At 46.5% G+C, this 26902-nt stretch overlaps 1 protein-coding gene across 1 annotated transcript in view; it reads left to right on the top strand.

Moving 5' to 3' along the window:
- GRIK4 (glutamate ionotropic receptor kainate type subunit 4) overlaps positions 1-26902 on the top strand; it is a 112322-nt gene that overhangs the window by 44822 nt on the left and 40598 nt on the right. The window contains exons 2-6 of the mRNA XM_030464681.1: positions 2645-2809; positions 9352-9449; positions 11970-12135; positions 15022-15200; positions 18131-18184. Of these exons, the coding sequence (XP_030320541.1) occupies positions 2645-2809; positions 9352-9449; positions 11970-12135; positions 15022-15200; positions 18131-18184 (662 nt within the window). The remainder of the gene's footprint in view (positions 1-2644; positions 2810-9351; positions 9450-11969; positions 12136-15021; positions 15201-18130; positions 18185-26902) is intronic.

Raw genomic sequence — 26902 nt, 5'->3', positions numbered from 1 at the left:
CTGTTGTAGCAGTGTATAAACCTCCTGGTAACATCTGTTCCCTCTTATTGTTAGAATAATGCTACTTCATTAGATCTTGGCTGGGTCATGAATTAAGTAGTGATATGTAGTAAAGCCTGAAATTGTACCAGAAAAGGAGGAGGACTTCTTTGGGGTGAGAAATAAATGTCCTTCCTCCTCCTGGAGAAGCTTCTCCAGGCTAAGGGGAGAAAAGCTGAAGAGTTTGAGCATCTGCCTTTCATGCTGCTGTTGCTGAGGAAATGCTGCAGGTGTTTCACAACAAACTTGAAGTTGTTTGGCTTTCCTGTGCAGTCCTGAACATCCCCAAATTGGGCATTGCAGACTCAGGTGCTCCTGACTCCCTCTGAAATCTTTTTCTCATCATTCACAGAGGAAACAGTCTTGTTTGGAGACATTTATTGTGGCTAGGAAGATGGAAGGGATTTTTGATGCCAACAAAGTTCAAAGATTTGCTGTAGGTTTTCAGGATTAAAGATTAACTTTATGCATCTTCCCATATTTAACAGAGAGGAACAGATGAAAGGGAATTTCTGTAAAGAATTTCATTCATACCTAATGATGCTGCTATTAGATGAGCTTCTGCACTGTGTCCCGAGCCATGAAGTTTGCAAACCAACATTTTTAAACATTCAGTGACCTTTTTCATCCACTAGCTATAATAAATAAAGATTAGTTCAGCCTCATTACCTAGTCTGATCTGGTTTAATATTTGGTAATACTAACTAGCTTCCCAAAATGCAAGTGAAATCAGAGCTGCTTAGGGAAGAGGGGGTCTGGTTTCAGGGTTGCTTTTTCCTTTTTCTCAGCCACAGAGAAGTTTTCAAAATTTCCCCAAAATAAAAATGCCAAACCCCATCCTGAATAGAGAGGTTTGACTCTTATTTTTAAAATGTGTTTAACTGTACACTAGTGGAAGTGAACTTTGTTTGAAAACTGATGAAGTAAAAAATGAAGAAAAGACTTTTTTTTTTTTTTTTAAGTTGTCCAATTTAGTGATTTTGAAGTGTTAAATTAGAAAATAATGAATCTAAGACTGCTGACATACACTCCTTCTCCATTGATCTTTTATTTTTCTGTGTCAGCACCTGGAACATAAGCAGCATTTTGTGATGTTCATCAGATTCAGTGCATTGCTTTACCCTTTCCTGGGAACAGGAATTTCTTCTCTCTCTGCTGCTGCTTTCCTAGAGAAGGGATGAGCTGAGCAAGCTGCTTGCTGGGGCATGTCTTGGGTTTGTCTCCCAGCTTCTTTATAATTAAGAGAAGTCACCAGCCCTATTGATGTCTGGAAAAACCTGTGATCCATGCTTCTGGCCTTGGAGGAAAGCACAACCTTTTGTCTGGCACTCTGGGATTCAGATTAACTGCCCTGGCTTTGCCTGTAGTGATGGCTCTTGTGTCTTAGAGAGCAGAGGAGATGGTGTTGCCTGGAAGTCTGGGAATATTCACCAGGATGTCTGTGCATATCATACAGGAATTGGCTGGGTGTTTCTTTGTCAGGATTTAATTTGGTTCAGCTCCCCTAATTGGGAAAAAGTAGGAAGAGAAGGAATTCTTGAGTGAATATCTTCAGAATACAAGGTCAATCAGCTTAACAAACACTTAATTTGGTGTGAAGCTGTGACTCTACCTGAGTGGCATCAGGGAGAATTCAGGTCTGAATGGCATCGTGCCCCTTGGAGTGATTCTGGGGCAGGAAAGACAAGCATTGGTGCATTTCTAACATACCCATGAAAAATCAGTGCTGCTTTTCCCCAGGTACAACTGAACAGCTGCTTCCTGGGAGCAGAACTCCTGTCAGGCAGGCTAAACTCACTGGGGTGCAGAATTTGGGGCAGCTCGTAACGAAACGCTGTGATTTGTGCTCCGCTCCACTTCCTTTTTGCCTTCTATCAAGGAAATAAAAATAATACCCCACACTATCTCCCTCTGCCTAACGCAGATTTGAGTGGGCAGGCCCAGGAGCTGAGTTCAAGAGTCAAGTGTTTGCTGTTTGAAAAATATTTGTCCCTTCCCACCCACGGCTGCCCACGTTCTTCCTGAAATATTCCACCCATCAGCACCGTACCAACGCTTTCTCAAATGAACAAACTTAAAGCTCTCTGGGGAACTTCTTCCCCTCTTGGGAAGGGGCAGCTGGATGGGAGCTGCACAGCTGGATAGGAGCTGCATAGATGGATAAGAGCTGCACAGCTGGATGGGAGCTGCACAGCTGGATGGGAGCTGCACAGCTGGATGTCCCTTTCTGGGAGCACCCTGGGTGAGAGGGAAGGTGGGTGCTGGGCTCTGGCAGGACCAGGCAGGGTGGGTGGCCAAGTTGTGCAGCAGCACAGCAGCAGGTAACACAGCCACTGCTGCAGAGATTTCACCACCCACATGTCTGGCAAGACCTGGGAGGTGGGCGAAGCAGCAGGAAAGGCCTTGAGTGGGAGGGAGGAAAGAAGGAAGGAAGGATGGATAATGCTAACAATAGCAGCAGCAAGAGCAGAAGCACCAATGCAGCAGCTTCTTGGGTGGCAGTGGGGTTGGGAGACATAGGGGGGGGATGCACGGAGCCAGGCTGAGTCCCTGCCAAGCCCTAACTGCTGCTGACACCTTTTTTTTTTTTCTTTTTTTGCTGCAGCTGCCATCCTGGATGACCCCATGGAGTGCAGCAGAGGGGAGAGGCTCTCCATCACCCTGGCCAAGAACCGCATCAACCGTGCACCTGAGAGGGTGGGGAAAGCCAAGGTGGAGGTTGACATTTTTGAGCTGCTGAGAGACAGCGAGTATGAGACAGCAGAAACCAGTGAGTACCCCTCCATGGAGCATGTCCTTCCTTGTCCTTCCTCAGTTCTTGAGGGGGAGTGCTTAAAAATGAAAAATTAAACCCAGTTTTAATGTGAAGGTTTAGCACGAGTGCCCCGGTGTGCACTGAAAGGATCTGGCTCCTCAATAAGCTTTGTCACCACCAGCTCGTTGGCTTGGGACAAATTATTTCTGTTAATCTGTGTGTCAATAAGCAGAGGTAATGATACAGGAGGGGATGCTCCTTTGTGAAGTATTTACTGGTGTGCAAATAAAAGACTCTGAGCAAGTTCTGTGCAATTAGGTTATTTTTAAAACCCCATGGAATGGCATGTGTCAGCAAGCATGATAGCTCTTTCAGTGCATTGGGCTGGCAGTGGAATTGCTTACACAAAGGGAAGTTTTAAAGTGGTGTTTAAAATCATATATTAAAAAGAGCTGATTTGGAAAGAGCAGTGTATTTTCCACTTTGCTTTAAAATCCCTTAATGCCATCAAGTCTATGCTGTAGGTGTTCCTTGAGAAGTTCAACAAGTCAGCCACTTCTGATGCAGAAAGAAAGGAATTGATGGCCAGTGTCCCACAGGCCCCTTGGGAGCCTGAGTGAAAGAAACCAAAAAAGATCTATAATAGCTTCTCCCTGTAAGAGGGAAAACCCTTCAGAACAGGGTAGCTTCCCTTTACAATAAGTTTTCAGCTGACTTTTAGAGTTCAGGGGAGGACTGTAATTTTTTTATTACAAGCTGGCATTTTAAATAATAGGGATTTAAAATTTGTTCCCTGTTCCAAACCTTTGTAATCTGCAGGGTAGCCCAAGGTGTGGCAGTGGTGTATCCCACAGCTCTGGTGTTTGTCCTGCACAGCACTGAGCATCCCTGTGCCCTGGAAGCCCCATGGAGCTGGGTACCCAGTGCTGCTCAGGAACAGGTCTCTGGATATCTGGCAGAAGAGGCTCCATAGGGCTGTGAGATCAGCAGATCTCTCTTTCATTTCCTGAATTAGCATTTGCATTATTTATAGAAGCGTTCAGTTAACAAAGTGCATTTCAGCAAGTACCTGTACATCTATTTATAGAGTCTGTCACCCATGAGGCAGTCTAGATTGAGATAATCTCATGCAGCATCACAGGGACTGTTTAAAATGGCAGTTCTCTGCCTTTTTGGATCCCTCATCTCTTAAAAATTTTTCTTGGTCTCTCCCATCTGTGCAGGATTCTGCACATCCTGCTTTACCAGCACAGCAATAGGGCAAATCCAGCCTGGAAAAGTCTCTCTTTCCAAGTACATTCCCAGACTGTCCCTGAAAGCATCCCAATTCTCCCAGTGAGCCTCCTAGGAGATGAGAAGACTGCTTGCTTGCCTGAGCCTTCTGTGTCTTTGGAAGAACCAGTAGCATTTTGCATTCCATCCTTTTTTACTTTCTCCTAAATCTTGTGCATGCAGCAGTGTTTCTGTTATTTAACTTCACTCAAGAAAGAGGCTTGATTGCCAAGTGACCCCAGAGCTGCAGTAAAGATCACAAGCAGGATTTCTTTCTCTCTCAGCCCCCTGTAACACTGCTCAGAATTTTTTTTTTATTGTAATGTTTTTCAAGCAGAAGAATAGCCATTTGCTGAGAAGAAAGTATTATGCAAGAAATAGTGGATTTCAGCAAACATGTTATTTGTGGAGAACATGGAAATGGGATAAGTGAGGAAGAGGCAATCTTCCACTTTGAATTTTCACCTCAGAGTGATTTTCTTTATTTTCTTTACTTTTACTTCTAGAATGTGAAACCTAGAAATCAGAGCAACCTGATTTGATTTTGGCAAAGTGAGCGTATTAGTGTAATTTTGGAATATGTTATTTGCCTTTTCTTCAGAGGGAGAAATGTCTTGAAGCATTACTTACAAAAGAAAAAAATCTGGATTCTTCATGGCTCTGCTATTAATGTCTCTGAAGTTGTTCTTGATTTATACTGGTAGAAGAATCAGATCCTTTAACTTACATTTCAAGGCTTTCATGGCTTTTAGATCTCTGACTTCTCAGATTTAGTGTGGCACTGGTATTTGTTATCACATGTTATATTAATAAAAGCAGCTTAGAAGTGTTAACCTATGACTGCAAAGCTGTTATACATCTGTTTAATACTGTTCTCAAATTTCACACCCTTTGAATCACCCTTAAATATCACAGCCAGCATGCTCAGCTGACCCACCCAGGAACGCAGTGATTACACCCATCAGTGATGCTCCATGGATGATCAGTGATCCAAGAGAAGACTTTTTGATAGTTTTTCTCTTGGCATTGAGCTATTTTGCTTTTTTTTTTCCCTCCTGACTGAAAGGCATCTTACTGTTAGGGGTTCACAAAATCACAATTGCCATAGGAGGTAAAATATGAGTCTGTTGTAACCACCTTGATGCCATTTCAGCTTTATATGTGAGTGAAAACAAGCCTTGGCTGTTCCTGTGTGCAACATCTGTAAAGTCCTGTGCTTTGAAATGAGTTTGCACTGAAAGTTTGGGGATAGAGCTTTTTTTTATTTTATTTTTTCTGTCAGAAGTAAAGCCTGCTCTCTCTTCGTGTTTTATGTTTCAACTCCTTTCAGAGAGATCTAAAATTACTTGTTTAATCATGTCTTTATCTAAAACATCTAATTCCTTTTGATGTCCAGGAAGGGACTGATTTTCTGCTTGTCACCCTGTCCCCTATTGCCTCAGCAACCTTTTAAGCATCTTTCTGTTGTTAATCCCAACATCTCAGGGCAGGTCAGCAGTCAGAGTCAGTGAGCCACTGGGGGATTTTTAATTTTTCATTTATTCACACCACTATTTCAAAGTGCCTGATATGTCCTTTCAGTGACAGGAGCTCAGATGTCCTATTAAGTGTCCCCCAATTTTTGTGATGCTGTTGAATTTCCCCTTTCAGCCTGGTCTCACTGCCAGCTCTTGTCAAGAAGCATAAAGGATGCTGCAGGGAGCAGTCTTGAAGCCATGGTGCAGGATGCAACCTCTGTAAAGCTCTGCTTATGCACTTGGTGGTTTTGTATGGAAGTCCTGTCCTGACCAGTCCCCATCATTTGTGATCCTCTGATATGTTTTGAAATCATGGAAATGTTGAGGGAAATTGCATCCTGTCCATGCTCATTTATTTTCAATTAGAGGCAGGAATCTCTGCACACTACTGGAAAGTTCTCTACCAGGTATCAGTGGAAGAGATGCTCTGTCTTGCACTGGGGGTGAATGCTCATACCAGAGCCCTTTCAGCCATGCTTTGAAGAGGGAGACTCCATGGGAATGCTTTCCAAGTTTCTTTCCAACCCTTTCCAGGTGCCCTGAGATCCCAGGAGATGGAAGGCACTGCCCGTGACCAAGTGGATGAACACAGGTGTCTAATGCCAGAGCTCCTCACTTGTTGCTGGGCTTTTTCTTTTCCAAAAATAAGCACCTATTCCCATCCTTTCTGCATGTCCAGACCTTACTTAGCTCCTAGACACACTTAGGAAAAGCACTGGACCTTTACTCACTGGGTCTGGCAGACCTGGAGTAGGAAAGGAGACCTTCCCTATGGAACGCTCACACGAGGGCCACCTCCCAGCTCCAGTTTCCACCCTGCCCAGGGACAGGAGCCCCTGACCTCCTCCTAGTTTCTGGGCAAAGCCAAAAGCTGCGTGGATGGAGGTACCGGGATGAAGGTACCGGACGGAACCGGGCGGGTCCATGCGCAGGCAGCGAGCGGCACCGCTCAGTGTCGCCGCCGTGTGGTGGCAGCGGGGATGACACCCAAAGCAGGGGGTCAGGGGGACCCTGGGGTTTTTCCTTTCCAAAACCTTAAGTATTTCAAGAGTTAAATCTCTTTGCTAAGGCTGTGTCTTGTTTTGAGGGTTTTTGTTTGTTTGTTTTGGGCTTTTTGTGTGGTTTTTGTGTTTTTTTTTTTGTTTGGTTGTTGGTTTTGTTTGCTTTGTTAGTGCGTTGTTGGGGGTTTTTTTTGTTTGTTTGGGTTTTATTTGCTTTGGTTTTTTCACCCTGTCCTCAAGGGTGTTACCTCAGAGCAACTGAGTGCAGGCAGTCCATAAAAGTGGCTGGAAGAGGAGATTTGAGACATCTTCAGGTCAAAGGCAACCAGTAGTACCCACACCCCGTGTCACAACAAAGAGGTTATTAATGTGATGTCACTTTAATGTCCAGTATTCCTTGAGGCACTCAATTTTAAAAAACCATAAAACTCAGACATCATCTTGGGCAGAGGGATCGGGGTCTGCAGCAATCACAAGTGTGTCCTGCACTAAAGCTTACGTGGTGAAGTGTGAAGAGACCTGGGGGGCTACCCCAGTATCTGTGCTTATGGTTTGTGAGGGTCTAGGGGATGAGTTTTTGGTACAGGGCTGGTATTTCTCTATCCATGCAAGTGCTGTACCCATGCTGGCTTCTCCCTGGCAGCATCAGACACTGCTGGAAGAAGGAAATATCTTTGGATCACAGGAGAAGCTTTCCAAACTGAAACCTTTGCTTCAGGCACCTTCACTTTATTTTTTTTTTTTCCTCTTTGCCTTTTTTTCATTCATTTTCCTTAATTTCACCGGATGTTTCACCCTTGGAGTGACAAACCAGGTCTTTTTTTTTTTTTTTTTTTTTGACAGTAGTTGCAACTCTGTTGCTATGACTACTTCACCCACTTCTTGTTCTCCATACCAGAGATGAATGGGAAAGTGCTCAGTAAACTTTCCCCTGCATGCACAACAAAATTCCCCCCCAGAACTCCTGCCCTAACAACCTGTGGATAAAGAGAACTTGGAGCAGCTCCTTCTTCCCAAGTGCTGAACTGCAGAGCACCCAAAGGCTCTGCTGCAGCTGAGAGGGACTGATGAGGGATGCTGAGATCATGGGGGGGGGGTTTCAAATCACTGGTGCTCATACTTAAAAGGATCTTCTGAAGAACTGTAAATTTTTAAGCAGAGAGGGAAAGGAAGGGCTGGATTCCTTTGAAGATGCCGCAGAAAAATGTCACTTGTTCTGTAGTGAATTGAGATGGTGGAAGATGAGAGAGCAGGGGGGGAAGGAAAACCCAGGAGAAGATGTTTGCATATCATTTGGGCAAGAAGTCAGAGCCATCAGTATCTACAGGGACCCAGTAACATAAAACCAGTTCCCCAGGGTGACAGACTCAGTCTTCAGCTTTTGGCCTCGTGTTCCAGATGTGAGGCTGTGAAGAGTTCTGAAGTCTGAGGCGAGGGATGACCACCTGATTTTCTGTAGCAAACAGACTGGAGCCATCCCTCTGGTGAATGCTGCCCTCATCCCCCCAGCTCACTGTTCTATAGAAGTGCAGGATGAGCTCTCATCACACCTCCAGCCATGATTTAAAGACTCGAAGATGGTAGAAAACCTGCCCTGAGATGTATTAAGGCAGTTTTTGTTATAAATTCCCTTCACCACAAAAAATATGTTCAGGTTTGAATTTTTCCAGCTTCTTTTCCTGGCTGCTGAACTCAGATAACTTGTTACAACCCTCACAAAATCTTGTCTGGCATGTCAGGCAGGGACCTGCATGAGGATGCTGCTCTGAAACAGCCATTTGATACTGGAGAGGCAGTATCTTGAAAATCTCAGCTTTGCAATAGGCTGCTTTAGTTTTTACCTATGAAAATGCTGTGTGCCTGCTCTTGCCAGAACTGATAAGGAGTTGTGGTGCCTTTTTATTTTTTTTTTTTTTCCCCTGGTATCCTCTTTCTTCAGAAAGCAATCACTGACTCCAGCAGAGCAAATGTGGCTTTGTCTGTCCCAGGAGAAAAGAGCTGAGTGTGTTTTAGGGCTGAGGTTCAGGTCTGGTGGTTCAGAATAAGCCATGGCCAGGACATGTTGAGCTTTTTGGAGCCTGGGGATCCAGGAATGGCAGCAGGGAGGTGACACCACCAGCTGGGGTAGTCCTTGGAGTGCCATTTGGCTGAATTTGTGCTGTGAATTAAAAGGACAAAAGGTTGCAGCTTAACTGCCTGAGGGAAGAGATTTAACTTCTTGGGTTTTGTCAGGGTGTTTTTATTGTCCTGCTAAGCTGGGTGGCATGGAGCCAGCAGATTAACTACCTCCAGAAAAACAAACAAAACAAAAAAACCTCAAACAAACCAACCCAACAAAGCAACACAAAACCAAATTAAACACAGTAATATGAACCTTATTATTAGGGCAGAAAAATCCCACAAGTTTGTTTGCTGCTAGATGATGTTTTGAAGCCAGGTCACTGCTGTGTTTTGCATCTTCCAGCGGTTTTGGTTAAGGTCTTATTCTCAGGCATAGCAGATGGGGCCAGAAAGTGATGCTCCAAGAGAGAGACTCTGGTTCTGGGTCAGAGGAATGTGCAGGAAAGCTGGGGAAAGATGGAGAGGAGGTGTCCCAGGCAGGGTGAAAATGCTTCCGAGGTAACAGGGATTTTGAGGGGAAATTTATGGCAGAGGGAACATGGTGTGAAGGAGACAAGAGTGTGTCCTGAGGCTGCAGCAGGTACTGTCTTCAGCTGGGAACTGAGGATGAAGTCTAATGCATGTTTTCTCTCTCTGGTGCCTGCAGTGTGCCAGATTCTCCCCAAAGGAGTGGTAGGTGTCCTGGGACCTTCCTCAAGCCCAGCCTCGAGCTCCATCATCAGCAATATCTGTGGGGAGAAAGAGGTGAGTGGAAATGCCTTGTGTTGGAGTAAGTCTTGTCCTTGTTCTTGTTCAAGTCTGGTGCTCTGTTTCCAGCATAATTTGTGTATGCACACCTCTGCTTCTCCACTCTTGTTCCCCAAACCTCCTCCAGCTCACGTCCATGTGCTACCTCATCCCCAGGGAATTCTGTCCTCCTGTCCCAGCTGCAAGGCAGAGCAGGAATGTTGCATTCCCTCCATCAGACTGGGGCAGGGAGGTTCCTGCCTCTGGCACTCTGGGACATCCTTGGCTAAGATACACTGGGTGTGATGTGACTTTATAGTTGGAAAGCTGCACCCCTTTTCTGGGTGCTGCTGTTCCATCAGTGCAAACCCTTCTTATCTTTGTCCAGACTGTGTGCCTGGCTTAAGATTTTGTAAGCCCTGAACCATCTTACACTGATCTGTCTCTGCTCCAGGGAGAAGAAATTGAGTTTTCTTTTCATAGTTCATCCCTTTAAAGCCAGATAACATTCTGGCTCAGTCATTTAGTAGACTCTCTCTGGAGCCCAGCCTCCAAGGAGGGGAATGCCTGACACTGAGCATTGTAAATAAGTTGCATTCACAAGTGACTGCCATTCTTTGTTCCCTGAGAATCAGAAGTATTGAAGAGATCTTTTAGACCCAGTGCTCTGGCCTACAGCAGGATGGGTCTCTTGAGAGTATTTTGTAGTGTTTTCTCCAGTTAAATGTCCCAGACATGTGCTCCATCCCAGACAAAAGACAACTCTGCAGGAACAGATTGCAAGTGTTTTTCCCCTGAAAATCATATTCAGGCTGAGTCTCTGATCTCTGATCTAAGTCCCTTCAATTCTTTTTTTAAGAAATGAAAGGTGAGTACTTGTGCTCTTCTAAGGTTTTTGATTGTCAGGTTTGATCTCAGCTGCCCTCCTCGAGATGTAAACCTGCAGAAACTCCCTGTGATTTAGATCACAGGAGCTTCAGTTGGTGCTGCTATGTTAAATCTGGTACAGAACCCAGCCAGTGCCACCCATCAGGTGAAGGAGAGTGACCCTGTTTTCCCACTGATGGTAGAACAACCTTTGCTAGAGCTGGGGGATGGACCTTTGGATCCTGTGTTATCCCAAAAGAGTCTGACCCAAAGATTTCCTTCTGGGAGGGAATGTTGCACTGGGAAAGAGCTCTTGGGAAAGAGAGGAAGGCTCTGGGACTGAATGTGAAGCCTGAACCAGGGCTCCCATCACCTCTGTCTGCATCTTTCTCTCTTTGGGAGTGGTTGTTGCTGCAGGTCTCAGATTCCAGACAGTGATCACCACACTTGTCCTGGAGCTGCCCTGTCTGCTGTGGTTAAAGGAATTTGCCTTCTGCTTCCAGTCTGCTTCTCTCCTGTTAACAGAGCCCCTGGTGAAGGCTGTGGAGTGAAATCAAGAAAGATAGCAGCTTAATACTCTTTAACTTTCTGATTGCTAACCAAACAGCTTATAGTGTCAGTAAGCAGCCATCACACCCTACTAATAGCCTTTCCCAGGAGGAGAGAGATGGGAGGCATGGGATGATAGCTTCCAGAAGGACTAATAATAGAGGAAAAGAGAACCTGACACTCCTCTAATGAAGCCAAAGCAGATGTTTCCCTTTCTCTGTCTTCTATTTCTTCTAAATAATTCACTCAGCAAAAGGAAAACAATATTCTTTCCCTTTTTTTAGCTGAAACCTTGGTGTCTGAGCTTGCTCTGCCCACCCACTCCCTGTATGCAAAGCTGCCAGGTGAGCAGCAGAGCTGCCTGGAAGGGAGCCCTGGGGCTGTCTGCCCTGCTTCCCCTTTCCCAGATTCCCTGGGAATGGGCATCCCACTCCCACCTGCTGCTCAATGACAAGCTCAGCATTATCAGAACTCCCCATTACAGTCCCATTGGAGCTTGCCCCACCTGTTGCCTTTCTGCTGAGCAAAAAAGCCCAAAGCTTCTGGCTGCTGCATCTGTTCCTCCCTCTCCTGAGCCTTGCCAGTGCAGTCTTCTCTTGCTCTTCCCTTCATCTCTCCTAATTACCCTCTGACACATCAGTACTGAAGGCAGAGCTGTAGCACTTCATCCCTCAAGCACACAGAGAAGGTCTGATGGTCTTCAGCACAGGCTTTGTTCCTCCCTACCTGCCTGCAAAGCAGCATCTCTACTGACCCAGGCAGCAAACCTGAAATGAAGTGTGAGCCCAGTGACAATTAGTGCCCAAGCTAATTGGGCTGAACTCATCCAGAATGGTTTCCTGTACAGCAATCACAGCCCCTGTTGCCTGAGTGGCTCAGCAAGATTTTTCCTGATCCATTCCTTCCCGTGGCTTTTTGGTGCTGTGATAATTACTTTCCTCTGCTACTGCACAAACCCCACCCTCCTCTCTTCCCTCCAGTGGTGCTTCTGCACTTTTATTGGGATACTTCACTTTCTGCTTGCTGTGCACTTCACACCAAAGGTCCTTTATGGAGAGATCTGCTTTGGTTTTATTTCTTTTTCCTCTTTAATGGGGTTTTCTTTCCCTCCTCCCTGCTTAGGTCCCTCATTTCAAAGTGGCACCAGAGGAGTTCCTGAAGCTGCAGCTCCAGCGTTTCACCACCCTCAACCTCCACCCCAGCAACACTGATATCAGCGTGGCCGTGGCAGGAATCCTCAATTTCTTTAACTGCACCACTGCCTGCCTCATCTGTGCCAAAGCTGAATGTAAGTCATTCCCAGGACCTCCTCTTCTCTCTCCTTCTGTGTGTTTGGACCCCAACAACATCTGAGAGCTGTGGGGTCCCAGGGTCTGTGTCCCACCTGGCTGTGGGCAGCCAGGGCACAGCATCCAGGAGCAGGGGATGCCCCTGGGGCAGGTTTTCCACCCTCTTTGCCCCACGGGAGGTGTTTGTGAGATGTGAAAGGAGATGTGGAGAGCCCGCCTTCTGTTTGACAGTCTGAGGAGAGCTGTGTTTGCACAGATGGGTTTGGTTTTCTTTTTTTTTTTGAAAAGGAAAAAGAAAAGATTTAGCCTCATTTCTGGAGATTATTTTAGGCGAGCAAAAGCTTTCTGAAAGATGTCTTTTCCCAAACCCAGTTTGTGGCCTGAAAGCAGGGCTTGATTTATGGTCACTACACTGAACACTCTCTTGGGCTCTGCAGCCATACATCTGCTGGTGCCTGTGCATCTGGGTGCTGGAGGATTCACCTCAGCAGAACCATATTCATTGCTGCATAACTCTGCTACCATGGCAGGAGCAGGCTCTGCATCCCTCTGGTTAGAGATAGTAAAGTCAGTCCTGGGCTTTTTAAGGTCAATGTGGCTGCACTGATTTTGCTTTTATAATTTCATGATAGAGTTTACCATACAACCAAGCCTTGAGGAGGGGCTTTGGAAAGGCCACGTGGATCCAGTGAGAGTTTGGAGGGACATTGGCAAGAGCTTAGCAGCCTCTGGCCATGGGCACAGGTACAAAGGAAAGGCAGCAGCCTTTCCAGCTCACCCCAGGGCAAACCTCACCCCACCAGCTGTGCAGCAATGCAGGATGGTGGCAAAGCCTGCACAAGGACAGGAAAGTGTCTTTGCCCTTTTTTTTTTTGACTTTATGTACTCTGAGGAGACCACATCCTCATGTGAATCAGTAAATTGCCTTCAGGTAGAGCTCAGCAGAGGACCTGACACAGAATTATGCAATTAAATCATGCAAATGGTCTTCTACGTTACTTCTAGTGTGGAATTTTTCATTGTCTAGCCTTAACCTTAAGCAATAAGGAAGAAAAGATAATTGGGTTTTCTTACACGCTGTGCAGCAAGCTCCCAGCTCTGTCCCAGTGCTGGTGCCACGAATACACACATTGAACACAGCCTGGGATCAATATCATTCTTCATGTACCTGGATCAGAACCTTGGTCACCAAACTGAATCAGTGTGGTTTGCTTTAACCTGGTGCTCCTGGATAAAGTAATACTCAGGGTGGGTTGTGCAACCTGAGTCCTTTCCAAGCCCAGGGATCAGTGGGATGGGTGCCTCTCATGTATTCTGGTCTTTTTTTCTCAGGACAGACCTTATCTACCTAGGATTGAAATGCTCCATGCTTTGACTCTGAAGAAGTGCAGAAAAAGTATAATCCAGGTTCCTGAAGGAGCACGAGCCCTTGTTTTTCCTTAGGACTGGCAGTGCTCCAAAACACAGTCCTTAAAAAACTATCTGGAGGCACTTGGGGCTTTTGGAAGGTTCTCTGGAGGCAAATAAGGGGAGCATGTGAGCTGTCTGCTCATCAGTGAGGAAATGCTGTTGTGAGGGATGTTATTATTTAGATCCCAGGAGGGAAAGTCCTTGCTGTTTTGGTTTAAATACAAGGCTGTGTGATGGGACTCCTGGGTCCTATCCTGTCACACTCATAGTGTCACTGTAAGGAGTCACAGCCTCTGGGGACTGATTGTAATTCCTCCTGGCAGAAGCAGAAAATGACCCTCGAAGTCAATGGACTTAGGCCAGCCTAAGTGCAATGTAATGGTGAATAGAATAAGATAATGTGACTCAATTTCACTGTGGTGTGTAGTAAGTAGCTACTTTGTGAATCACTCTGAAATCACTGTGGAAGGCTCTCTGTGGAATCAAAGATCCAAAAAGGCACCCACAGACAAATGCAGGGGTGCCCAGGCACTTCCTAGGAGCTGCTCTGTAAGCTCTGATTGTCAGAGGGGAAGAAAGGAGACCAGGGCACTGGGGGTCAAGAAGCTTGTGCAATGCCCTGAGCACACAAGGAGGTGTTTGAAGCAATGCTGGTGGGTGTAAGAGCAAGGCTGGATGATGGGCATCATCATTTCTCTTCCTATCTGTCAGGCTCAAGGATTGCACCAGCACAAACCCAGTGCAACCATAAAGAGAACTGCTGGTCCCCTTGGGCTTGCTAATGATTGCATCTGGTGGTCTCTCTGGTCAATCAAACCTGACAGGAGGAGGTTTGCTGATGAAAAGCAGCATCTGGATAGAAGAGACAGGCTGTATCAAATGTGCTTTCTCGATTAAGAAAAGCTGCAGCAGGAGCTTTGACATCTTATTAGACATCAAGGAGGCTGTGCTGGCAATAACCTCTGCTTTGTCTGACTCTCAGCAGTTTTCCCTCCCCAGGGACAAATACCCTGGGAATTTTGCAACTCCCCCCATCAGAGTGCTCCAAGAGCCCCAAAATATATCAGGGCACTGAGTTTGGGAGCTAGGAAGGCAAAAGCTTAGGAGGAGGAATCCTCCTCCAGCAACCACCAGGAACCAGAAGAACCCCACATGCAGGGAGACCTTGTAGTAGAGAACTTGTCTGGACTCTGGGGTCCAAAGCAAATTTGTGTCAGTGCTCTTATCTCAAGAGGCCACTTTTGGGGCCAATTTTTTTTTTCTGGACAGCAGCTGGAGTAGCTCCATCCTTTCCCTGCTGGCCCAAGCTGCTTGCAGCATAGACAGGGAACTGCAGGACTACTTTGTACCATGGAAAACTATGGGCTATGGGGGAAGTGCTTTTGGAACCAAGCATAAAATTTAAAGGTGTCTGTGTTTTGTTTTGTTTTGGTTTGTTTTGTTTGTTTGTTTTTTTCTCTCCCTTTTATCTGAAGGCCTTTTAAACCTCGAGAAGTTGCTTCGGCAGTTCCTGATTTCCAAGGACACACTCTCAGTTCGGATGCTGGATGACAGCAGGGATCCCACCCCTCTCCTAAAAGAGATCCGAGATGACAAAACAGCCACCATCATTGTACATGCCAATGCCTCCATGTCTCACACCATCCTGCAGAAGGTAATGTTCCCAAGTGTGACAGCTCTACATACAGCTTCTTCCTCTGGATGATACAGGTGGAAGGGTTGGCTGATGATAAAGTGTAAAAATCCCTGCAGCAACACTGGGAATGGGCTCTGCTGAGAGGGGGATTGCTACTGATGGAGTTTCTGGGGGAAACAGTTTGCTCTCTCTTTCCAGGACTGCATCTGTAGAAGCAGTGAGCTCTGAGCTGATGTGTTTGCTTTCTAGAATGGTCCCTGCTTGTGGCTCCTGTTGCCATCAGGCAGTCATGGAGGGCTGCTGAGTGCTCTGAAATTTCTCAATCAAACCAATAGTTTATTTTTCCTCCAACTACATTTCTACCTCTTTGCTTTCCATTTTTTTTTTTTGTCTTATTAACCGAGATTTTATTTTGCTCACGTTTATTTTTAAGTGGTCTCTTGCTGCAGTTTTTAGCATTTGTTTTGATAGCCAGCTTCAAAATTGAGCAGATGGAGATGAAAGTTGTCAATAGTTCCCCACATCCTGGAAGGAACAAGAACCACTTTCCTGAGTGAAGGTGGGATCCAAACAATGTCCCCCCCTTTGGCTGTGGGTCCAGGCATTACACACTGTGCCCTGGCTGCATTCTCAGGGACTCAGTCACTCCAAGTCCTTGATTGTACATCACATTTATCCCTGATGACAGCCAGAAGAAACCATTAGTGCTCTTTTTATCCTTCCCCCCTCCAAGATTTTTATTCCAACGCGTTCAATTTTTCATTCAAAACGGGCAGGTTTAGGTGGGGTTTTTTGTTCCCTCTATGCAGGGATGGGTTTTTTTGGTCGGTTTTTTTTTTTTTTTTTTAATTTTTTTTGGTCCCTGTTGCATTCTGCCTGGCTGCTGAGGGCTGTCCCCCTCCTCTGTTGCTATAGTGATTCCCACAGGCACACAGCAGTGCTCTTTGGGTACCCGCAGTCTCCCTTCCCATCTCCAGTGTCCTTCTGCCACCACTGATAAAGATGTCAGAGACTGCCACAGCTTTTCAGCAATTCAGTAAAACCTAACACAGTCTTGAAGAGTGTAGGAATGGAAGGTAATAAATAACCAGATCTTGCAACTTCTTATACCTGGGGAGGCTGGGAAGTATTTCCTCTACAGAGCTGCAACCAGCCTGGGGTTGGTGAGTGGGTAGGGACAGCCTTGGCTCCTGCCCACAGGTCAGGGAAGTGAACTTATTGGTTTGAAATTGCTTTGTGTCAAACCTGCCTCAGGAGACCATTCCTGGCTTTGGACAAGGAGAGAAATTGCAATTTCTCATCTCTTCCCCTCCACATATGGTCTGGAGACACATGGTTGCTTCCTCGATTACCAGCCTGTCCCAGCCACCCACCTGCCAGCAGGCACACTGAGTGGCTGGGAGAGATGCTCACAGGAAGCCCTTTATTGCTCTCTTTGATTTTCTGCCCTTGAAATCAAATGCACTGACTTCAAAGTGGGTCAGAAGGAGAGCTGACATTATCAGTGTCTGCAGGAAGGGAGAAGGGAGGGAAATGGGTGCCAGGTTTTATTGTGTAAAGGCTTCAAAATGAGACAGCTGTCCAGAAAGCTGTCTGGAAGGCAGGTCAGCAGCTTCCTAGGGAGTTGTGGGGCTCTTCTGGTCAAATGACTCTGTCCATTTTGTCACCTGTGCAAAGGACAGGGTGACAGTGTGCAGCTGAAGGGCTGAGCACCATCCTAAGTTCTCTGTGGGCATCCAAAGCTTTCTCTGCAATGGTGGGGACCTCAGTTTTGTGCAAACATAAATGAAGAACAGGCAGGAATAGGCAGAGATAACCAACTAAGAGGTTCTGCCTTTGTTCCTTTCCTCACTGCCTCCAGCTCCTCTGGGTGATCTAGGGTGATGGGAAAACCTCTTTCCTATGGTCCAGAAGTGTGGCACAGGCTTTAAGGAGGATCTGTAGATTAATCCTCCACTTCCCCAAGCATCTATTCCCACAACCAACTCCTTGCACACTGAGAATTTTGAAGTTTGGAAGAGGACTCTGATAGTCTGGTCTGCAATCAAAAAAAGTGGACCAAAATGTGGATCATCCAGTGGAAAAATCTGTGGCCTTCTCCAAGCACTTCTACCTTTTTTTTTTTTTCTTTCACCATCACAACCCTGTCAGGAGGACAGTCTGAATTACTGGGTTTCTTTCATGCTAATTAATTTGCAGGACTGGAGCCCAAATCTGACTGATGTATGTGGGAAAACCACCACTCAAATGACCCTCTTCGATTGCTTGGGTTTTGGTCTTGTTTTTTTTTTTTGGTTTTGTAACTCCAGAAGAGGTTTTTTTTGCCTCACTCTCTGAACAGTCAGAGATCTGATTGTTCATATCTGTTTACAAAGCAGTAAACCTCAGCCAACCCCACTTTTCTCCAAACACAGAGGACACCTCGGGTGACCTCATCCCAAAAGATGAGCTCTGTTCATCCCAAGGAGCCCTGGAGGCTGCAGGCTGGGGCTCTGTATGGCTCTTGCATTGCCAGGCTCTGTATGGGCTGTGGCTGCTGGGTGTCCAAAAGCTTCTGATTCCACTGGGTGTCCTCTTTTGGGGGTACACCCAAGGATGTGGCCACATGCAGAAATCCCCAAATGTCACCTTGGATTCTGTCGCAGGGAGATGGTCAGAGGGGTCTGGAGCTGTGGTTTGGGCAGTGTTGGGTGTTTCTCTCTGCCAGGCAGCTTTGTCATGGAGAAGAAACCTCAGAGTCCTGCTGGAAAAATTGGTTCCCCAGACTCTTAATTTCCCAGGTCACATTGTGTGTCTGTGTCCCACCTTCCCCTGCCTGCAGGAAAGCGGCGATGCTTGCAGAGAGAGATAAGGATGAAAAAGCAAATGTTGGCCCAGTCTCTGCTTTGCTGGAGTGGAGATTGAAGACTGTCACTCTCTGGTCTAATCTCCTTTCCTCTCCTTCACAGGCAGCTGAACTGGGAATGGCGTCTGCCTATTACACCTATATCTTCACTAATCTGGTAAGACATTTTTCTCTGGGAGCTGATCTCCCCTGTCTCTGGGAGCATGGGCTTGTGGAGTGGAGGATTTGTGGTGGAGGGGAGGGAGGGAGGGAGGGAGGGAGGAAAAGATGTCCCCCCCTGGAAGCCTCAGCATTAGCCAGGGAAATAGAGGAGGTGAAAGCCCAGCAGCACCCACGGATCCCATGCAGCTGGATTTGTAGATGTTTAGGTCAAAGCTGGTGTGGTGATGTCCAGGTCCTTGGGAAGCACCAGAAGATGGGTGGCTCCTGACCCAGGGCTCAGGAGGGTTATGCTGGAGGTGTCAGCCCCCGAGTTGATTCTCTCCAGTGGGAGAAGGAATCCCGGAATCATCCGGGTTGGAAAGGAGCTCTGGGATCATCAATTCCAACCCTTGATCCACTCCCCCCGTGGTTCCCAGCCCATGGCACTCAGTGCCACATTCAGTCTCTTCTTAAAAACCTCCAGGGATGGAGAATCCACCCCCTCCCTGGGCAGCCCATTCCGATGTCTGATCACTCTCTCTGGAAAGAATTTTTTCCTAATATCCAACCTAACCCTCCCAGGGCAGAGCTTAAGCCCATGGCCTCTTGTCTGACTGATAGATGCCTGGAAAAGCTGTGGTGGGATGAACATGAGGAGGGCATCACAGCCCCTGCTCCTCTGCTGCACCTCTGAGAGTGCCTGGGACACTGGGACAAGGGAAGGATGGGAAGATAAATGTTGGGAGGCAGAGCAGGGTATGTCATAACATCAGTGTGAGGATTGTGGGTTAAACTCCTGAGTACTGTGCTAAACAAGGAGTAATGGGCTTAAGCAGGAGAAAACCTGAAATCAACATCAGAGAAACTTTTCTTGCTGCAGCAGCAACGAGGCTGCCAAGTTGTGTGAAGGAAATGCTCCTGCCAGGGAGACCAGATACCTCTTAATGCTGCTGTGGGAGTGATGGAAACCTGAGCGTGGCAGGATGGGTTGGATGATTAAGTGGAGGTGCCTTTCAACCCCAAGTGATGCTCATATTCTCTAATTTCTATTAATATTTATGGCAGGGTGTGTGTGTGCCAGGAGAGCCAAGAGCTGAATCACGCTTTGTGTTTGGGTGGGAGACAGACAGGAATGAGAGGAGCCAAACGTGGAGGCAGGAGAGCTGGAGTGGAGAGGAGGAGGGGGAAGGAGTGAAATGGAGGGGTTGAAAGCCAAGAGAGCAGTTGGGACAAAGAACAGATAAGGGACAGGGAAAGGAGATGTCAGGAAAATCGAAAAAAAAAAAAGAAAAAAAGAGAACCACTAGCTTCCTACCTGAACTAATAGCACTCTGGTTCCTTCTTAGTGCTCAGTCACCAGGTCCTAACCTTGCTCTGTGTCAGCCCAGCAAGAACAAGCCTCATTGCTCCCATTTATCCCTATGGAAATGACTGACATTAGGCAGGAAAGCAAAAGGAAAGGGTGTACCTGGAGGGAATCATCCAGTGATGGAGACTGGGGGGAAGGAAAGTTTTCTCTGGAGGTGAAGGTCTCTTGTGCTTTGTCATTTCTCAGCCCCAGTGCCAGCCCTGTCAGCTTTGTGCTGGTGGAGCTGGGAAGGGACAGGACTGTCCTCATCAGGTCCTACTCACAACATTAAATCCCTCCCCAATCCCAGCAAGTCATTTCCCTCTGGTCCCAACATCTGTTTTGTCTTCCCCTTGCACTCCTGGGTCCCAGGACTGTGCACAGCATAAGGGCTTTCTATTTGCCAGTCACCAGTGTTCCTGGATGGTGCTGGAAAACAGAAAGAACTATAAAAAACAAGGTCCTCTCTGCCACCACACTGGTTTGGAGCATGGGTGTGATTAAGTGTTTGCTTGAGGCCAAGAGGTGAAATTTATCTTTGAAACCCATTCACCTGATGTAATGCAGTTATGGCAGCTGAGGCAGGTGAGAAAGAAATGGATTTTGTTGCTGTTCACTCTCACAGTGTATTAATCTCTTTACCCAGATTATTTTGCCACTTTGTTGAAAACACCAGCTCTCAGCAGAACTAACTGGATATTTGGCAGGGATAGTTAAAGAAAGGTGACATCAGGCCAAATCTGGGCAGATGGAAGAGGTGTTAAGAAAATTAGTACTATTTAAATGGGGATGAGAGATGGGAGTGAGCAATTTAGACTAATAAATCCGGAGGGATTATCAGGCTTCTAATGAACCCTCTGAGGTTTTGCAATAACTGTCTGATGGAAAAGATAAAATCATAGAGAGCAGTTGTAAAGGGGAACAAGCAAAAAGGTGGCTGTAAATGGAGGGAAAACCCATCAGAAGGGGAACAGACAGTCTGTACAGCACGAAGCTACTTGGAGGTGGAAAATTATTTCAGGCAAAAAAAAGAAAGAAAAAAAAAAAAAGAAAAGGGGATAAAACACTGAATTAAACACCTGCCCGGTGGCACTAGATGGGAATTCTGTTTCTGTCTCCCAGCATTAATTTTATTTAATAAGCACATCCCAGCTGACAGGCAGTTGTGTCACAGCTCTTCTCTCTGCAGGGTGTTAGATGGAGGGAAGTCGCTGCAACTCCCCTGGCACAGGTCCCTGGGGAGAGGGGCTGGGGGGTGACAGCTCTTCTGTAGGCAGCAGCTCGTGGCAGAATGGGCCAGCAAAGCAGTTGCCAGCTTTTGGCAGGAGGTTGCCAGAGCAAATGAGGAGGAAGCCCTCGGCCCCCAGCACGTTTCCAGCCGAGCCGAGGCGTGCAGCCTGGATGTAAAAATATCCACAGGCTAATTTAGTGTGTTCAAATTCATTATCAGCCTCCTCCAGCCAGCTCAGGGGACCCTTTTCTGTCAGCAGCAGAAGCTCAACAAATTTTCCAAGGGTCCTAATGAAACACACAGAGCAATACAGTTGCATTTTTCTTCCCCACGTCCATCATCTGTGTACAGGGCAACTGAGCACACCTTGGTGTGTCCTTAGTGCCCTTGCAAGAAAATCTCAGCTTGACTCAAGTGTCCCCCTGGTATCTCTCTACATGGTGACAGACTCCTTTTCTCTGGGATTCATCCTTCTGGGAGGACTGAGAGTTCACCAGGATTCATGGCAAAACGCTGACCCTGGGGGTAGCTGGCAGGGCACAGGCTTACTCACACAGTGAGTAAAGGGGTGATGCTGTGCTCTGCTCCATAATAATAAGCCTAATAGTAGCAGTAATACTGATAATGCAGTGCACAAATCCAGCATTGCAAGCAGGTTGTTGTGCACAGAAAACAAAAAGAAAATGTTCCTTCTAGTGCTGGGAATCCTTGAAATCAGAAGCACAGAGCAAGAGGAGTGTTGGATGCCTCCAAAATCCTCTGCTACAATTAATTCTTTTTTGCTTGTTAATTCTGTAGCTTGTTGCTTTTGTCTTTTAATTTTTTTATTTTTTTTTTAATGTGTGAACCTCAGGCTGGGTTTAAATTTCAAAACATTTATCAAGGAGATGGAAATAATTGAAACAATTAAAATCATTACTGTAAGGAGGAAGGTGTAAAGGAGTTTTACTAGTGCCTTGAGTCAGATGATCTATTCATTAGGTGCAGTTTTGTTCCCTGACAATATTGTGTGGAGGTGTTGTTGCTGATAAAACAGCTGCCGTATTCAATTTCCAGAGACAAGATAAATCAGTTTTGTTTGTTTTCTTTTGTTTCCTGCTTTTTTCCCTCGGTTTAGTGATTTATAAAGAAGGTGGTCTTGCTGTTGGACAAGATTTGCAAAGCTGAATTCTTGCTCTGGTTGCCCCATTAGAACTGGAGGGGGAAAATAATGTCCAGATCACCCAGACAGGTTCCAGTATCCTTTGGAAGGAGGGAATGATGTAAAGTAAAGTTGACTGCAGCTGAATGTTTGACCAGGACCTTAACTTTTAAGTTCTGCTTTGTGAAAATACCTTCTCTTGGTGAAATCCCCTTCTCTTTCTATCTCTGGTTCTGCAATGGGAGCTCCAGCATGAGCCACACCAGATCTGCCAGCCACAAGCCCCCTTGCTCTGCCTTGTGCAAGTGAGGAGCTTGGACTCTCTTGTCAGACTCTCACAAATTCTCTCTTACAGTCCAACCACCCTTCCTGATTCCCAGGAGCTGATGCAAACCTTTTTGTAGAGCCCACATCCTTCCCTGGATTTATGGTTCAGATTTGCAGTGACATGTGGTAGCAGGGCAAACAAATCAGGTTTTTACAAGGGTGCCAAGGCAATTACTCTCCATTCCTAGTTAGCATGAGAAGAGGAGGATTTAGATGAAGCAATGACTCTGCCTCCCTGTGTTTGGTTGCTCTGGGGTCTCCTTTGTGCATTTTTCAGAGTCCATCCTGGGCTTGATTTCCAGTTGCTGAGTAAATCGTTCTCTCAGACACAGCCCTGTGTGAGCAAACCTCTCTCCTTTCCTCTGCCCCTCATGCTCTCATGTCCTATTTGTCTTTTAGAATTTCTACCCCTTGTTTTCCAAGAGCTGTGCTCCTCAGGTCCCAGGATTAACACCTGACCTTTCCACTCTTTAAGGATTCCTCACCCTTCAAACCTCAGGCTCCCTGCAGAGAAGTTGAAGCAAATTGCTTTTCCTAAGGATGTGGGCAATGTATTTTCCTAAAGTGCTCTCCTTTGAAGAACAGCCTCCAAAATTTAATAGCTCTCCTTGCATGAGGAGCTAAAAGACCCATCCTGACTAGCATATGGCACACTCTGATGCTTTTGTGATGCATCAGCTTGGTAAGAGCAATCAGGATAGATATGGAGAGTTCCCCTAAATCGTCCCCAAGTTCATTAAGATCACAGTTCCACTTACCTACTCAAAAGGCCACAATTTGTAGCTCTGATGACTTTTTTTTTTTCTTCCAGAGAAATTGATTTTTACATGTGTCCCATTATAAACTTATTGACTCCATCAATAGCTTATGAATAAACTGAGCCTTTCAAGAAAACTATAAAGCACTTAACATAATATTGTCCACTTGAGTAAATAAATAAATGTGTTCTTAGAGGAGCTTAAGAATGATTAACAGACTTGGCAGCTCAGCATTGAGGGCAACAGGATCCAAAGAGGCAAAGGCAGGTATTTTCTCCACTGCTACATCTAACAGAAGAGGTCAGGGGACAAAATGGTCACTTGTGCCAGACCATCACAGGGGCCAAAGGCTGATGCTCAGGTGGCCATCCTGGCATGCTGCTGTCATGGAGGAGGTACCACCCTGGGAAAAAGCACTCTCTTTTATCTGTGTTTGATGTCTTTTGCTCCTTTTTTCTTCCATCTTGTACTCTGGCTGCTGCTCATGATCTCCATCAGCACAAGAGAGCTGTAGGGGGGACCTCAGTGACACAGCAGCCTGAGGTCTTTCCAAGCTTCTTGTGAGGGATCCATATTTTAGCTGTTTGTTTGGGTGTCCCTGGAGAGAGAACCAAGAGCTGAGAGACTTTATCTCCTCTGATTAACCCTAAGATGGTGGACAAGGGTGCAGACTGGCATCCAGTGGTGTTGGCAGGGAAGCCACTGGGGCTCTGCTGACTTTGGAGGTTTGGCTCTTGCCTTAAAGCTGCCAGGCAATCTCAGCCTGGGAACTGAAAGTCTGTTTGGAGGGTGACAGCTTTTCAAAGCACCAAATATTCTTGAAATGGAAGTTTTGCCAGAGTGAGGGCTTAATAGAGAAATGGAGTCCTTGGCCCAGTATTCTCCTTTCCATCCCACATAAAAAATAGAGAGGGAACAGTACAGTGTGTTCTGGACCCACAGCAAGGCTGTGCCTGGTGTAAATCAGCCTTCACCACTGTCAGAGGGATGGGACCAAGGGGAATTGGGTTCAATGCTGAGCTCCCAGCACCAGGACTTCCTCCTGCTGAGCACTGAGCAGTGACAGAGAGGGTTTGGGAGGCTGCTCACCAGTAGATCCAAAAATCCAATAAAGTCCTTGCAGTAATTAAGAGAGGAAGATAAGTGTGTGTGTGTGAGCAAGAAAGAGGAGGGAGGGAAGGGAAAATCATGGTGTTGTGCAGGTTGAATTGAGAAAAATCCTTCTCTTTCCAGGGGTTTGGGATGGGGTGAAGTCAAGCAGGGCATGGGATGGTTTTGGTGTCACTAAAAATGAAATGGAGCCCATCTTTCTACTTGTCTCTGGTGTGCAGGTAGCAGCCAGTGTCTCCCTGCTTCCCAGGTGATCTTGGTTATTAAAAGTGTGATAAGGATCAAGCCAGGGAGTGAGGTTCTGCTCACACAAATGGGATGCAGAACACTATCACCAGCTAAATCAATAAAGCTGGAAGGAGCTCAGTAGCTGATGCAGAGAGCTGAATAGCAAAGTGCCCACTGCAGGGTGAGCACTTACCTGGAACCAGTGGCTGAAATGAGACCACAGAGTGGCAGTGCTGGGGAGTCTGGAGGGTTTGCAGCTTTGGTGTTAAAAAAACCCCACAACACTGGCTTATCAGGCATCCTGTGAGGGGACTGAGAATCCTCTGCCTGATGGGCCATCTCCACGCTGAAGTCTCCAACCTCTTTCCAGAGATGGGAGGGAGGATGTGAGGGTGGCAGAGGGACCAGAAGCAAGGAAAGACCTGGACACCATTTGTAGGGTCTACTTCAGTCTGGGAGTGGATCACTTAGGTGTAGAGTTGAAAGAATACTGCATTAGTTTATTTCTTTAATACAAATACTTTGATGCTTCTCATTGTAAGGCATGTTCTTTATCCATGACTTCCTTAGGCTGGCAGGTTTCTAATTGCCTGTGTTGGGTTTTTTTTTTTTTTTTTTTTTTTTCTCTGTGCCTCAGTTTCCTCCTCTGGACTGTGGGCTCAATAATTTCCTGGCAAGAATCCCCACTGGGGAAGGCAGCAGAGACTTTTTACCTTCACTTGACACTGTGCTGTGACAGTGTGAGATGCAGCTTTGTGCTACAGAGCCAAATGGGTAGGGCAGGAGGGGGATTTCCATCAGAAACCCTCTTGTGTGTGGCAGGAACCCCATCACCAGTGCAGACTGAGGTAGCAGAGGACCTGTGGGTGCTGAGTCCCAGCTGGGGTTGGCTGGCACATGATCCAAACGTGGGAGTCAAGAGACTTTGAGTTATACACTTGCACCTTGTGGGTTTATGTTCCTAATGGAATGGAGACTACAGCCTGTAAATCTCCCCATCGTAACTCACAGCTAGCAGTGCCAGGAGAACCAGGCTCATGGCTTTAAAATCATGAATAACACAGCTTGACTGTGTGGCTTTTATTAGCCAGGTTCTCTCAATGATCTAAATGTTCAGGTCACTCCATAGGTTTTGTCTGCTGCTGTAAAGTGAGAATGCAGGTCGAGGGCTGCACGAGGCATAGAAACCCAGGAGTGACTTCATCCTCTAATAACTCCTCCAGTGCTGTCTCCCAGGGAACCCCTTTGTATTCAATTAGCTAATGTGTGCCTAGCACTCTGAAAATATAGAGTGCCATAGAATTGCAAAGTGTTGTTATTTAACAGCACATATTTAGTGGCTGCAGCCCTGCAATTGAAGTCAGGAAGCCTACACTGGAAGTGCCTGGTGCAGAATTTGCTGTGATTCGAGCCAAACCTGGGGATTTTTCTCCTGTAAAAGTTCATCAGTTTTGTCTGCAAACCCTCACAACCCACTTCTGAGATCTGATGGAACAGAATATTGGCTTTTGGTGACTGGTTTAAAGAAACAGACTGAAAAGAAGGGCAAGAATTCAGGCATCCAGGAACAGTGTGGCTGAAATTCACTTTGGCATGATATTTGATGGTGTTCTCTGTGCCTCAGGTGGTGGTGGTTGGACAAAAGGAGCCAGACTGATATGGAGGGCAAAGTGCTGATCAATTTTGCAGTGGTTTCAGTGTAAGGAGCAGGGGAAAAGGAGGTAGAGGAGTAGGAGATAATGAGGGGGATGCTGTTTGCACCCATCCCCCTTCTGTGTTCACCAGGTCCCCTGATCTTGCCCAGTTCCAAAGCTGCATTTGCACAAGCATTTGCACAAGCAGAGGAGGAGGCTAGGACAATGTGCACCAGGGCTTGGGGTCCCTTCAAACAGAACCTGCTGACAGGATTGTTATTTCCCTGATGGCTCCTTGCTCTTAGTGCCTTGGAAAGCCATCTTCAAGGCTGAGAAAGCACCAGCCAGAGTGCAGGTATGGAAGACTGAGTACAAGAGGAGAGGAGGCTGTGAAACTCTGGTGTGTGAGCCCACTGGCTTTGTCCAGGCAAGGTCAGGTGTGTGTGCTGCAGTTGTGTTCAGGCTGTTTAACATTTTTTCTAGCTTAGGCAAAAGCCAGCTTCAGTACATCTTAGTGAAAAATCCTTGGATCTGGCACCAAAATCCCTGAGCACCTGCTACAGAGCCACTCACGTGTCTCAGGCTGGCTTCTCAAGCCTGAGCAGTGTTTCTCTACCTCAGCTGATCTTTGAAAAGGTAAAAATGTGTTAGCACTTTGCACACCAACACGTGGGGAGAGGAGATCATGTCCAAGAGCAGGGGTTTCCACCCCTATTTCTTCAGAGGCTGGGCTGTTCCTTGCCATCAGGAGGGAAAGGCAGGAAGGGGGATCAGGGCTGGGGAATCAGGCTCTGGAAATCAGCTGGGTGGTGCAGGCTTTGAGTGGCAAATGAGGCTGTGTTTACAAAGCCTGGGCCTGAAAATGTCAAGGGTGGTGAGTGATCATGTAGGGAAGGGAAAAAAAAAACCAAAAAAACAGAGACAGAAGTTGAGCCTACAGCTACTGGATTACCTGGA

Source organism: Calypte anna, chromosome 24 (genome assembly GCF_003957555.1).
Source record: "Calypte anna isolate BGI_N300 chromosome 24, bCalAnn1_v1.p, whole genome shotgun sequence".
Classification (NCBI taxonomy): domain Eukaryota; kingdom Metazoa; phylum Chordata; class Aves; order Apodiformes; family Trochilidae; genus Calypte; species Calypte anna.
The sequence above is the reverse complement of the archived record's forward strand: the minus strand, read 5'-3'. Positions and strand labels throughout refer to the sequence as shown.